Source organism: Tursiops truncatus, chromosome 4, assembly GCF_011762595.2.
Source record: "Tursiops truncatus isolate mTurTru1 chromosome 4, mTurTru1.mat.Y, whole genome shotgun sequence".
In the NCBI taxonomy this organism is placed as follows: domain Eukaryota; kingdom Metazoa; phylum Chordata; class Mammalia; order Artiodactyla; family Delphinidae; genus Tursiops; species Tursiops truncatus.
In genome coordinates, this window is record NC_047037.1 from 85,582,536 (window position 1) to 85,597,166 (window position 14,631).

Genomic DNA, 14,631 nt, shown 5'->3' on the forward strand with positions numbered 1-14,631 from the left:
CGCCAGGTGCCGCAGCCTTGGGCTGCTGTGAGCTCCGGAACACAGCGGAAGAGGGCTGTTTTTCTGGTTTGTTCAGGGCGCTGCTTGCTCTGCCTTTTGCTATTTGTACATATACAAAGCAGAAGCTGAGCCGAGGGCCTGATTGGGCGTCGGGCTGTGGCATGGATGGACATTCCACCCTCCTCGAGGAGCTGTCTGTTGCACGGGCTTGCCCCAGTTTTCGCTGTCTAGCAAAATTTCATTCATTTAATCAACATATAACTATGAACATATAACTATCTCCTGCGTGCCAGGCATCGTGCGAGGTTCTGAGCCAATGAAGGTGCATAATACGAATACACTCCTTCCTCTTACGAGTCCAGAGTCAGGCAAAGACACCGTAGTGAGTGGTGGAGGGAACAGCAGGCTCAGGAACCAGGCTGCCCAGATTAATCCCCTCTCACAGGGTTCCTAACTGCGAGACCTTGGACTTTCATCTTTCTGTGCCCAGTTTCGTCATCTGGAAAGCTGACATAATGTTAGTACCCCCCTAAGGGAGTTGTTGCCCGATTTATAGAGTTGATGTCAGCAGAGCACTCAGACATATAGCAAACATTCATGAACGTTGGCTATTATCTACCTTTGGGAAGAGGGTCAAGATACCCCACCATCACCACCTCCACACACACACACACACAACCTGAGGAAAAAGTATATGCACCCACTCACAATCCACAGTCCATAGTTCAGAACTTCTGGTCTTGAGAGCCTGAAATTATGTTTGCTCTGCAGGGTGTGCTGATGCTCTCAAGCTTCTGCTCAGAGCTGGCTTGCTTCCCTACTTCTTCCCTGCCCCCAACAAACATACATACTGAGATGAGTTTGAGACCTGGACCTGGCACATATAAATCAGCTCCATTTCAGAAGATGTTGACTTGTGCCCAAAAATCCAGCACCCTCGATGCCTACAGTTCAGACACTGCCTAGATATCGGGTCTCTAGTTGTCTCTTGCCTGCTGCCAGCTCATCTGGACTCTGGACTCCATCTGCCTGCTGGATGGGGTTGTGCTAACTGCAGCCATTCAGCTGCTGGCCGGCACTGACTTCTGCTTTCTCTGCCCTAAAAGGCAGGACTCAGTCTGCATTCTCAGCTGGGATTTTGTAAGAGGCTTTCTGATGAAGGAGCAAGGGTTAAGGGAACCAAGAAGGGGCACCAAGGCACCCAAGGACTAGCCACAGGAGAAAGCCCTCCGTACCCTGAGGCTTAAAAGGGACTAGAGCTTGATTAAAAACTAGAACCATCAGGTGGGCCCTCTTGATAGGATCTATAGTCACAAAAATTTGCAGCCACTGCCAGGACTACAGTCCAGCAGAGAGGAAAAATTCTCTGATCTTTGTCTCCACCTGCCAGGGTTTTGCCCGTTAACTCCCACTGGAAACTGGTGATGGAGGTTGGGGGTCGGCCTCCCAGGCTAAGAGCAGAGAATGAATCAGAGGTGAAAAGAGAGAGGAAGCCTGCATGTATACCTTTCCCTACAATAACTAACTTCTAGTCTTCCTTCTCAGACATTCAGTAGTCAGTAGACTCCTCTGGTCTGACCAGATTCCTCTTCCTTGCTGGTCCTTCCTTCTCCCATTCTGTTGCCACTCCCCACGTCTTTGTTTATGATGCTCCCTCTGCTTGAAATGCTTTTCCTTCCACTCCAGCCCACTTTCTGTACGGACAGCTCCCCTTCATCTTTAAATCCAAGCTGAAACACACTTTTCCCAGTAAACCTTCTCTGATTCCCTTCCTCCACCAAAAGTTATCCACACTCTTCTCTGCTACCCATACACGTTGTTCCTGTGCTAACCATGTCACATGTTCAGTCTAATTTAATTCAGCAAGTAGTGCTGAATTCTTGCTCTGTGTCAGGCATTCTTCTTGGTGCTTGAGATGTAGCTGAAGAGATAGCTAAATAAAACACAATCACTGCCATTGTGAAACTAATATTTATTAAGGGGGAGCAAACTTAAATAATGTTTTTAGAACATCAGGAGGTGGTGCATGCTATGGGGAAAAAAAAAAGGTAAAGAAGAGTATGGGAGGTTGGAGAGCTGAGCGGTGCAGTTGGGAGTTGCGATTATAAATAAGGTGACCAACTTAGGCCTCATTAGGAAAGTGAAATTTGAGCAAAGAGTTGAAGATGGCAAGGAATTAGCTCTGCAGATTTCTGAAAGAAGAAGGAACTCCGGGACAAAGGTCCTGAGACTGGAATCTGTCTGACTTTTACTGTCTGAGAATCAGTAAAGAGGCCAGAATGGCTAAAATGGAATATAAGCAGGAATTTTTCTTTCCTTGTCTGCCTCCACCAGTTGTTTAATCTCCTCGAGGTATCTATGTTCCCAGTACTCCACTCTGTATCCAGCACAGTGCCCTCTGTAAATGTTGATTAATTTGAATATTCTCGGTAATGACAGCTTGCTAGACCCAGGGCCTTAGACCCTGACTAGAACCATTAAAACCTCTCTAACCCTGACTCCTATCCTTACCCAGCCCCAGACCACATTTCCCATAATTTCCTCATTTGACTGCAGGAGCTCATTCTCAGTGGGAGATTCCCTCTGTTGTGTAGGATGGACTGTAGCTATCTTCCAAGCCTGGTTTCTCCATGAACAGATGTCTAAAATCTCCTTCACTCTCCCAGAGAACCAGAAAGCTACTGTTTCCTGTCACAAACATATTCTACACCACATCTCTCAATGCCTTCTGAGTACCACGAGGCGAGGTTTATTAATTCTCTTATCTAGACTCGAATGCATTTCCAGAATTTCGTAAGACTAGCCCTTGTACACTGTTGACATCCCTATGGTAGTATAGGTTTTGAAGACAAGAAGAGTTAGGATCAAATTTAAACCCTCACTAACTGTGTGTTCTTAGGCAAGTTGTTTAAAGTCTATGAGCTTCTTTCCTCCTTATAAAATGATTCCTATCCAGTAGAGTTAGGAGGATTAAATGAGGTAATTAAAGTAAAGCATTTATTCCTGTGCCTGGCAAAAGCAGAATCGCAGTAAATATTCCTTTCCTTTCCATAACTATGAGTATCTCTGTAACTAATACCCACCTACCCCAAACTCTTTGCACCCAGCAATAACGTTTGATTCAATGTACTTTTTTTTTTTTTTTTTTTTTTTTTGTGGTACGCGGGCCTCTCACTGTTGTGGCCTCTCCCGTTGTGGAGCACAGGCTCCGGACGCGCAGGCTCAGCGGCCATGGCTCACGGGCCCAGCCGCTCTGTGGCATGTGGGACCTTCCCAGACCGGGGCACGAACCCGTGTCCCCTGCATCGGCAGGTAGACTCTCAACCACTGCGCCACCAGGGAAGCCCCAATATACTTTCTTTTGATATTGATTTGTGTTCCTGTATTGTCACATTTTCTGGATTGCTGACACTTGCTCACACCTCCCCATATTGCCTGAACTACTTAAATTCTTATTTGCAACCTGTTCCTGATTTCTGATAACTGCAAATTTCTTCATCTCCAGACAGCTGACCTAGAATGTAGGTGAATGTACCAACTTCTACTTGAGGACTTTTTTTATCCTGCCAGTCTGACTCTAAACTGAAGATTTTCAGATGAGTTAGAAAGAAGTGTTTCTCCCTGGAGGTAGAACCAGGTTTAGATTAAATAATTCTTGTTGAAGTTTAGGAGTTGTGAATGAGGAATCAAATTCTATATAGATTTCTTTTTGCATTTTCTTCAAAACTGACTTCTATAGGGGTAGCTTTTTAAAGAATATTGTTTTTTCATAAATAGTTCTTTAAATGTGCTTTTTAAAAGTATACTGTTCTTGCACAAATAGTTCTTTTTAATATAATCTAAAAATTATTATTGACTCAAGTACTTTAGTTCGTTCAAGGGGGTCAAATGTAAATAACATTAAAATATTCGAACATACTTCTTGCCAAGACTTGCTGACCAGTATAAGATTTTCAGTTTTGCTTTTCTTATCATAGTACTTGCTCTTCTTTCTTCATCTCCTTTAAGAGCAAATAATTTCCTAAATGGTTATCATATAAAACAAAAAATAAAGTAACATCATTAAAGTGAGGTCACCAAAGCATCTCATTAGCTTCAAATAGATCTATGCCTCTTCAAAACACCACATTTTGGGGGCTTTCCTGGTGGCGCAGTGGTTGAGAGTCCGCCTGCCGATGCAGGAGACACGGGTTCGTGCTTCGGTCCGGGAAGATCCCACATGCCGCGGAGCGGCTGGGCACGTGAGCCATGGCCGCTGAGCCTGCGCGTCCAGAGCCTGTGCTCCGCAACAGGAGAGGCCACAATAGTGAGAGGCCCGCGTACCGCAAAAACAAACAAACAAACAAAAAAACCCACCACATTTTGTACCCATATGTTGACAGATGGCAAGCAGTACTATGCTGAACATCAGCAGTTAGAGCAATTGGATCAGCCTCTCAGGATAATCAAGCAGAAAACAAATGAGAAATAGTTGGTTGGCTTGTGGTATTTCATTTTGCAGTTTTCCAGGCACTGAGAAGGGTGAGTCCCTACAAATTCTCCCCAATAGTCTAGTACATGAAAATGCTCCTGTCTTTGTTTTTGGAGACCATTCCACTCTGTTAACTAAACCAGTCTTGGAATTTGCCTCTACTCACACCTTTGCAAAAATAAAGTCGATATTCCTACATCATTCAGATTCTAAAGGCATCTTGGCATGAAGTAGCCAAGTAAGTTAAACTGGTGTTTCTCAACCTTTTCCCCATGTCTGCACTGATGAGGAACACGGTACACACACATTAGCACCAGCAAGTGCTTAGAATGGTAGCATGTATGCGTGGTTTGAAAACTCCCTCTGATGAATCTGATAGATCATGCTAGCCATCCTCCATCTCCTCACTGAGATCACAAACTTATGCAAAGTTGTGAGGTATTTTGTTGAATAGCAAATCTCCTTAGAAATCACCATAAGTAAAAAGTACAATTCACCGTGTACCTAAGTCACAGCAATACCAGGCAAAATAAACCTAGGTTTTAAGAACTGTCAGCCTAATTTGTTCTTCTGTGCCATGGGTTCAGTAGCTAAATCTCCCTTTGTGGATTAAGGGGAACACTTGGCCCTCTGAATTGCACTATGCCACAGCCAGTTTACTGAATCCTCAGGGACCTCTTCAGAGGTGTATCATTAAAACATTTTTCCTTTATCTGAAGGAAACAGTCTTTTAGCAAATCAAAATATGTTTTGTGAAATGGAAAACATTCACTATCTCAGGGAAATCATATCCAGGTTTCAGTCTTACTATCTGATCTGGGTTATGACACCTTTTACTCTCTCTTCTTTTGCTGTTACATTAAGATTCTCCGAGGTCCTATAAAATCCAATTTCATTATTTTGGATCCTACTTAAAAATAACATTGCTATTACTTTCTTTAACTTTGTCCCAGGGAAAAAAATAATATCATTCTTCTCCTTTCTGCTGTTTTTACCTACTTGGTGATATTGTTAAGTACAGCCTCTATTAATGAAAAGTTTATTCTGAGATTATGTGTGAAACACTCTAAATCAAAACAAAATAAATCAAGAACTATGATGTATTGAGCATGTACTATAGGTTTACAACTATGCTAGGTATTGCACAGCTCTGATAATAAAAGAAAGTTTTGGCCATTGGGGTTTTATAAAGGGATCAGAAGTCAGATGATAATATTCTGAAAATTTTCACTTTCAAAACAGTCATCCAGGGCTTCCCTGGTGGCACAGTGGTTGAGAGTCTGCCTGCTGATGCAGGGGACACGGGTTTGTGCCCCAGTCTGGGAAGATCCCACATGGCGCGGAGCGGCTGGGCCCGTGAGCCATGGTCGCTGAGCCTGCGTGTCCGGAGCCTGTGCTCCGCAACGGGAGAGGCCACAACAGTGAGAGGCCCGCGTACCGCAAAAAAAAACAAAACAAAAAAAACAGTCATCCAAAAATTCCTTTGTCTTTCAACTGCTGACCAGCATTGCCACAATTTTCTTAAATCCCCTGTAAGTGCTTTCAATCCAACTACCACAATGCTTCATTCTATCGTTTTAGTGAAGATTACTAATTAGTAATTGACAAATAAGTTTTGTTAGTTGTTTGATGGTTTCTCTGTACACAATATTACCGTGTTACAGCTGAAGAAAAGTCCTGTGATATGGTTAGACAAATTGGATTAGAAAATAAGGAAAATATAGGTACTTCCTCTGTCAATAACTGAGTTTAGCTTTGTTTGCATTTGTGAAGGAGTCATTTTTATGCATTTAATTTCATTAGAACACTGAAGATCTGGCATGGTATTTTAATGGAACTTATTTCAATAAATCAGTTTTGCCTGGATCCTTATAAATATCTGCCCTTGAATAGGAACATAAAGTAAGGTATGGATTCTTGAGCGTCTCACCCACTTTTTATCTTATTTTAGAGGTTTGGTTCATGACATTAGTTTTCTTCCATTCCTGAATCAATGGCCCTTTGACGCTTAAGAATGAATACAGCTCTATCCTTGAGGCAATTTTTCAGGGAATAAAATACATATTAATCTTTCTGTCTTTCAATACCAAATGTATGCAATCTGAGAGTTCCAGAAGAAAAAAATTATCTCATTTTACTGATAATTATTGCATTCTTTTTAAAAGAATCTATCACATAAAACACAGTCAAAAATCAAACTTGCACAATTACAAAAGAGAAGGGACATATTTATGAATCCAGGGAACAAAGTTTGACACCCTTGTATAAACACCAGGAAAGTTTGGTCTTCCACATCCATGTCCCCAGCTAACAATGCCAGTCAAAATCCATTTTCCATCACTTTTTCTTCGACAGGACAAAGGTCCACCCGAATCTCCCTACACAAGAAGATAATGTAAGTAAAAAGCACATTTGTCCCATGATCATCAATTTTGCATTAAGGTGTCTAATGAATTGTGAGCAAACGCCTACTCTGACAGGTTCTTGCTTGGCTAACTACTATGCAGTTTGGGGAAGTAACAAGAAATAATGCGAAACTTCCAATGTCATTTTAGAATTATTTTTCCTATAATCAAAAGGTGCATTCATCATAAGAAACTAGATTCTTTAGGCCAAGAGTGACATCAGAAGATTCTTGCAGAGGAAACAATTCTCACATACCTCCAAAAAAATAACAAACCTCAATAGTAATAATAATGACAATAATAATAATAGCTAACATTTATTTAGTGCTGGTATGTGCTAAGCACTGTTTTGGGTCATTTAATCCTCACAAGAACCTTTTGAGGCACGGTTATCTTGGAAGGTAGGTTGACTTCTACCTCTAGGTCATGCAACTTTAGTGTTGGCTCATGGCCCTGAGCAAGAAAGAAGAGGAGACCCTGTTTAGCTGGCCAGGTCCAATTATGAAACCCCAAGGATCACTGGCTAATAATTATCACAGAGAAATCACCCTCACTTGAGAGTCCTTTCTGACATCTAAACTCCAAAAGCTAAGACTGAAATAATTCAATGTTTAAACAGAATTCCTACTGTGCTCGGTATTTAAAGTATAATATCTGGATTTTTATTTCCTTATTTTGGAGCATACCTGAAGCTACACCTTACTCAGAGGCAAAGATAAAAAAAGCATTCTGAATGTGTCCCTGGGTGCCACCCTTACAATTCTAAACCCGATTAGGTGAATTCTAGCTAGTAGGAGACTGGGATCTTTTTATTTTAACCGTTGCCACACCAACTCTACGAAGTCTAATTTAACCTCTAAACCCTGGTGGCTATGGGGAACAGGACTATAGAACCGACTAGCTGCAGGAAGCACCCAAAATATAGTAGCTTTAGCATTACAGAGGTAAATGTTCAAATCCCAGCTCAACTAGCTGTGTGACCTAGGGTAATTTACTTAGGCTCTCTGTGCCCCAGTTTCCTCTTCTATAAAATGTGAATGAAAGAATAATTTGAATGAATTTATGTAAAGGACCTAGTACAGCTCTTGCCACAAAATAGGAGCTTAGAAGATAGAAGTCACTACAGTATTATAATAAGATGATTTTTAAGGTTATGTAAAGATGCGGGAACAGCTCCCCTGCCCTCCTCATTCTCTAAATCATCTGTTCACTTTTTGGCAATCAAATAGATATCTGCATACAGTGGAATCTGAGGCTCATAGGACTGTCCCCCCAAAGATGACCTTCAACTTCACCACTGTCAGGAGGCCTATCCAGAGGTATAAAGATGAGTGTCCCTGTCACCTCTCCCACTCCTCTTTCCTTTCCCCCAGCCTATGCGTTAAAGGAGTAAGTAAATAAAACACTGTTTCTTTAGAAGGTACATGGCCACTGCTAAGAAATAGCTGGTGATCCTAAAACACTGCGTGTGTGCGTTCTGCTTTGTTTTTCAGTTTTGGGTTATAAGAAAATCATGACAGAATGATAAATGCTGACTTCATTCCCTAATTGTTGGAGGAAAATACATGGCGACTAGAAAATGAGTTTTACAGATCCGATTACTATTTAATCACCTTTTCCTGATCTCAGACTATTGGATTATAATTAATATATGAATGAAGGTAGGCCCCTGCCCGAGTGATTGCCCAGTGTTGTATAGATTAAACGTGAAAGCATTTATGGAAAGTACAACATGTTAGGCAAGGGAAACGTAAGATGACTTACCCTGCAAGCATCTTTCTTGCCTGACATGACGCCCGCACAGAGCATCCTCGAAGTGATGATCCCATAGGTGGAAACACAGAGGGTTTGGTCAATGAGCTCTACCTCTGCTTGCTGCAAAACAGGGGAGCCTTTATTGTCTGGAAAACACATAGAAGTAGAAATCACAGTAATGATTACATTTACTTTATTAGACAATTTACTCATTTTCTCCTTTTACCCTCATAACAATTTTTTTAGGTAAATTCTATTATGATGACCATTCTTCTGATGAAGAAATGGAGGCTTAAGAGGATAAAGGACTTAACCAGTAGCACAAGAATAGCTAATAACAGAGCAGGATTCAGACCCAAGGTCTGACTCGACCATCTGAGCTACTGTACCATACTCCTTCACCAGGTACCTCCGGCCTTCAGGACTGTGAATCAGCAACGGTTATTACCAATGCTCACTGGTCAGGAAGGTCCCTTAAGTGGAGCATGTTAACTGACATATGGGAGTGTCCTCGGAACCATAAAAACATAACACTGTGGATATAGCTCTTTCGCTTCCTTTTCTAACCTCTGTGGCTAAGATGATTCAGAAAAATAAACACTCACACACTCATGCTTGTAAAGAAAATGTCCCATGATATGGTGTTTGAATAGACTCTTTCCTCTTGTGATATATGATGATGTAATTAAAGCCCTGAGCGCAGTCCTGATAGGTTATAGGTGTTCGAGCAGTGATCTGCCTTCCCTCAGCAGGGCCAAACAGGTGGTGAATTTCATGATTTCAATAACTAAATGTAGGCAGTTTGCACTGGAGAAGCTGCCCATAGTGAATCTTTAGAGAGTGTCAAAGCAAGGCCAAGATAAGGTTCAAGACTACAGAAAATGTATCTGTCCTAAGCCCTTGGAAATGACTGCAAGGGAATCCAAGATGACTGGGAGATCAAGGGAAAGCATTAGCTCCAACCTTTGGATTAAAACTTTGGATTCTTCTCCTTACTGTGTATTTAGAATCCTAGGCCATAAAATCCTTGGCAGGACAGACGTAGGGACTTCCCTACCATAAAGTCTGACCTTTGTGCATATGAAAAAAGATGCCCCCTCTGGGTGGAAGAATTGTAAACAGGTATCCCCTCTGGGTGGATCAATTCTAGGCTGATTTAACCCCCTATGCCTGAATCTGCGGTCTGGGAAGCTAAGGGCAGGCTGCATTTCAGCCCTCACTCTCATTCACTTGGCCAGTTAGTTGCCCTTGTGAAGGACATACTCGTATTATCCTCCAGACAACTGTCTATGAGTTGACACAGTAAGGTGTGTGGGGGTGTGTGTGTGTGTGTGTGTGTGTGTGTGACAGAGCATCCTTCACTTCTTTATGAAAATCAGTCAGTTTTTTTGGATGAAAGGGAGCTAGCAAACCCCTCTGAGTTTGCAAAGAGCCCATACTATCTATCCAGTGCCTTGCTCAGAGACCTTCCCTTAAGAAGTGGGTCCTGCTTCTTTTTGGGGCAAGGGGAAACATCATAAAACAAGAACTATAATACTCTCCTCCATTCCACCTCGCAGAGTTTTAGAAGGCTCAATGAGATCATATACAAAAACCCTCTCCATGAACCCTAAAGTACCACATCAACACGAGTTACTACGATCTGGAGAGGAGGGCATGGCGTTCACTGACACACACACCTGCTTCGTGCCTTCGCCCCCAGCCGGTCACCCAGCACTTCTCTCCACTGCGCACTTTCTGGCCAGCAGGAGGAATGCATATTGGCTGAATGAGCTGTTTCAGGGTCTCAGGCCAGGCGACACTGAGCTGTAGCAAGGCAATATCATAGTCAAAGGTCTGGCTGTTGTAGTACTCGTGGACCACGATTCTTCTCACTGGGGAGACGAACTTGGCATTCCCCTGCACGTACATGCCAAGGTGAGCAGTCCATGGTGTGGGGTCGGAGAGTCTGGTACAAAAGGAATGAAGGACGGAGTCAGAGGCCTGAAGAACCAGACATGGTTTGGAAAAGAGCACTCCACAGAGGGAGGAGGGCTGCAGGAAGGGAGGTCTGACTTTCAGTCCCTATCTTAGTCGTTGCCTCTGTCCATGGGCATGGCAAAGAGCACAACTTCTCTGAGCCTCCCTTGTCTCCTCAGTAAAACCAAAGATGAAGTAAGGTAGAGCAGGGCTGGTGAATGATAGCTAAGGTCCAGAAAATGTCCTCAACCACACCCTAAGGACACGCTGGCGATTTTCTTGCCGCCAGTATTTCAGGAATCACACACAGGTCAAGATGGTTAGTGACTGGAATTCATTTGTTACCTTCTCCCTATTCATGCTGACAGTGGTATTCGATGGAGACAGACAGGGCCAGTAAGACAGTGGTCTGGGGATCCTTTTGCCAAATTCAAATGATATGAATACCAAAATAGATGAGAAATCAAAGTATTCCAAGCAGGAACGTAAGGAAACTCCTTCTTGAAAACTACCAGAAGCCTTAAAGGTCACTGCTCTAGGGCTTCCCTGGTGGCGCAGTGGTTGAGAGTCCGCCTGCCGATGCAGGGGACACGGGTTCGTGCCCCGGTCCGGGAAGATCCCACGTGCTGCGGAGCGGCTGGGCCCGGGAGCCATGGCTCCTGAGCCTGCGCGTCCAGAGCCTGTGCTCTGCAACGGGAGAGACCACAACAGTGAGAGGCCCGCAAAAAAAGATCACTGCTCTAACTGTTCATACTTGACTATTCACAGGGTCTCACTCCCTATGAGCCCTTCCAGAATTCTAACCCTGACCCCGCTAGGCTGGCATGAAGTCACCAAGGGTCTTGTAACCTCCACCTGAGGTTTCTGTCTCCGTGGGTGCAGCAGCTTTGCTCCGGTGGGGTGAAGAGAATGTGGAAGCTGTGGAAGAAAAATAAGGACAGACCCCAAAGAGTGTGGCCCCTTATCTGCTTAGCTGACATCTCACGGGCAGCACTGGGGACCCAGGGAAGTATTGAGGGCCACGTATTACTTGGAGCAGTTTCTTAGCATAAAAGACTAATGGTGGAACAGAAGTGTAGCCGTTTTAGTCATTAACGTGAATCCTGTAACTTCCAGGAGAAACAAATACTCTAATTGTATAAATTCATTGAAATACTCCACTTTAAAAAATTCTGAATGAGAAATGAATGGCATATTTTTGTACCTAAGCTCCAATAGATTCCAAATAAGGTTATTTTTTAGTGAAGTTGTTTTCTGAGCTTCCCTTTCACCCTTAGCTGGTGGAGTGTCTGCCCCATAATAACCCCATTAGTAAAGGCAGACAGAGCCCTTCGGACGACAACCCTAATGGACTTTTTCATGATCCCCCCCATGATATTGTGATTTATAATAAGAAATATATACTTGGTTTTCCTTACATTCTGGCATAGAGCTCCTAAAACAATTTCCTAAGTGATGAGAGGGGCAAATGTGTCTTTTGTTATGTTAATGAGGTTACTTTGGGACTGCAGCTAAGGCTGGGGGCTGGTCACCAGGAGAACTAACTATGTGATTGGAGGGTTAGAACTTTCAGTTACACTCCCAACTTCTAGGGAGGAATGAGGGGCTAGAGGTTGAATCCATGGCCAATGACCAATGATTTAATTAATCATGGCTGTGTAAGGAAGCTTCCATAAAATTCCAAAAGGACGGGGTTTGGAGAGCTTCCAGGTTGGTGAACGAATGGAGATTCGGAGAGAGTGGTGCACACCAGGAAGGCATGGAGAATTCTGTACCCTTTCTCATACCTCGCCCTATGCATGCCTTCCATCAGACTGTTCCTGAGTTATATCTTATTATAATAAACTAGTAAGCCAGCAAGTAAAATGTTTCTCTGACTTCTGTGAGCTGCTCTATCAAATTAATAGAATCCAAGGAAGGGGTCATTAGAACCTCCCCTCTATAACCAGTCAGTCAGAAGCTCAGGTGACGACCTAGGCTTTGGACTGGCATCTGAATTAGGGGGAGAGGGGTAGTTTTGTAGGACTGAGCCCCTAAACTGTTTTTTATGTTTGTTTTGTTTTGTTTTTTGCGGTACGCGGGCCTCTCACTGTCGTGGCCTCTCCCGTTGCGGAGCACAGGCTCCGGACGCGCAGGCTCAGCAGCCATGGCCCACAGGCCCAGCCCCTCCGCGGCATGTGGGATCTACCCAGACTGGGGCACGAACCCGCGTCCCCTGCATCGGCAGGCGGACTCTCAACCACTGCGCCACCAGGGAAGCCCCCCTAAACTGTTTAATCTGTCTATCTCGGTAGACAAAGTCAGAATTGAGTTGAATTATAGGACACCCAGCTAATGTCAGAGAATTGCTTGGGACTGTAGGAATCCTCCCCCACTCTACACTGGAAATTGGATGCAGAATCGCTACCCTCACGCTCTAAATAGGGATTCCTGTACCCCAGCAATCCCTTAATACCCGTTCTCCACACATTCCCATACTCCACAGTCTTCACACGTTCCCACAGAATTTCTTCTGACTTGAAAGCCCTATCCTGTTTTCTCAGTCTGGTAAAAGCCTGTTCACTCTTGATATTCCTTTGTGTTCTTCTCTTTGTATCAATAATTCCTAAAAAGAATGTTCGGCATACAATTGATGTCACAAAAACAAAACAAAATAAAAAACCACCAGTTGAAATGACTGAATGTGTCCAACAGGGAGCTTCTTCCCACAACATGGGGGCAGGTGTATGGTCTGTGGTCTGTGGTCACTTCAGAGTAAGAATTGAGATGCCCTACCTGTTTCCATGGAAACAGTGGGCGGCCGAGAGAAGCCACTCCCTGGAGATGACTGAGGCACCACAGTAGGCAGATCCAACAAAGTGGAGGCTGACTTGCCATGGCCAACCCCCTTCTTGGGTGTCGGTGCCCCCGATGATGCGGTGGAGGGTGGAGGGACTCCTGCTGCAGCCTTTAGGAAAGGAAGGGTCACACGAATTAAAGGCAGACTTGGAAGAAAAACTGGAAATCCAGTCAAGTTTTGAGCTGGGTTGGGAACTGACTAACCAGATAAGCAATTTGAAATCCCCTGCTTATCTAGAGAGGCGAGATGCGGGTCTGTCTGAAACCAGCACCAACAAATCACTACCTCCCTCCTGAAAACAGGCCTTGACACAGAGTCTCTGTACAATAACGCACATGAGGGGAGGAGCGGACCTATTAGTAACAGCTGTACTGATAAGAACAGGAGCCGTGGAGTTCAGGTTGTTAGGTAGAGAAAAACGATTAGTTCCAAATGCAACAGAATTGAGAGTGTCCTTGAAGTTGTGCTGATTTGGGAGAGAATTTGTAAGTACCAAACAAATGAAAACCTAGTTGGACTTACCTGGTAGCACAGTGATTAAGAATCTGCCTGCCAATGCAGGGAACACGGGTTCGAACCCTGGTCCGGGAAGATCCCACATGCCGCAGAGCAACTAAGCCCGTGCACCACAAATACTGAGCCTGTGCTCTAGAGCCCGTGAGCCACAACTACTGAGCCTGAGTGCTGCAACTACTGAAGCCCACGCGCCTAGAGCCCATGCTCTGCAACAAGAGAAGCCACCGCAATGAGAAGCCCGCGCACCACAACGAAGAGTAGCCCCCGTTCGCCGCAACCAGAGGAAGCCCGCGCACAGCAATGAAGACCCAATGCAGCCAAAAGTAAAATAATTAATTAATTAATTTTTTTAAAAAACCTAGTTAAGAAAAACTAGTTATCAGAGCAATTATTTTCCAGTATAAATAGTATTGATAAGGATACATAATTAACAAGTTGGCACATGGCCAATTAGAAACCACACAACTAATAATAACATAGGGTGGATTACTGTTCTCAGGTCATAGCTAAGGAACGAACCAGCACTTGACATTGATCACAACATAAGGCATAATTAACAAAGTCATCCATGGCATTCCAGTACCTATTTCCTTTCTCATAGGTTTTTTTATTTAAGAGCTTATCCCTGGATTAGAGTTATTAGAAAGTGAAAGTTCTCAGTATAAACATCTAGTGCATGAATGCTT

The 14,631-nt window shown here is 43.7% G+C and overlaps 1 protein-coding gene across 10 annotated transcripts in view; it reads right to left on the reverse strand.

Moving 5' to 3' along the window:
- Nucleotides 1-6,285: 6,285 nt before the first annotated feature.
- Nucleotides 6,286-14,631, reverse strand: part of TMPRSS7 (transmembrane serine protease 7) — a 56,471-nt gene continuing 48,125 nt past the window's right edge. For 9 of the 10 annotated variants that reach the window (XM_033855836.2, XM_073804232.1, XM_073804230.1 and 6 more), the window contains 4 exons: nucleotides 13,366-13,537; nucleotides 10,311-10,579; nucleotides 8,641-8,777; nucleotides 6,286-6,849 (listed from right to left, as the gene is read on the reverse strand). In XM_033855836.2, coding sequence (XP_033711727.1) covers nucleotides 6,679-6,849; nucleotides 8,641-8,777; nucleotides 10,311-10,579; nucleotides 13,366-13,537 — 749 coding nt within the window. In that variant the 3' untranslated portion in view covers nucleotides 6,286-6,678. The remainder of the gene's footprint in view (nucleotides 6,850-8,640; nucleotides 8,778-10,310; nucleotides 10,580-13,365; nucleotides 13,538-14,631) is intronic. The other variant, XR_002173968.3, reaches the window with a different exon arrangement.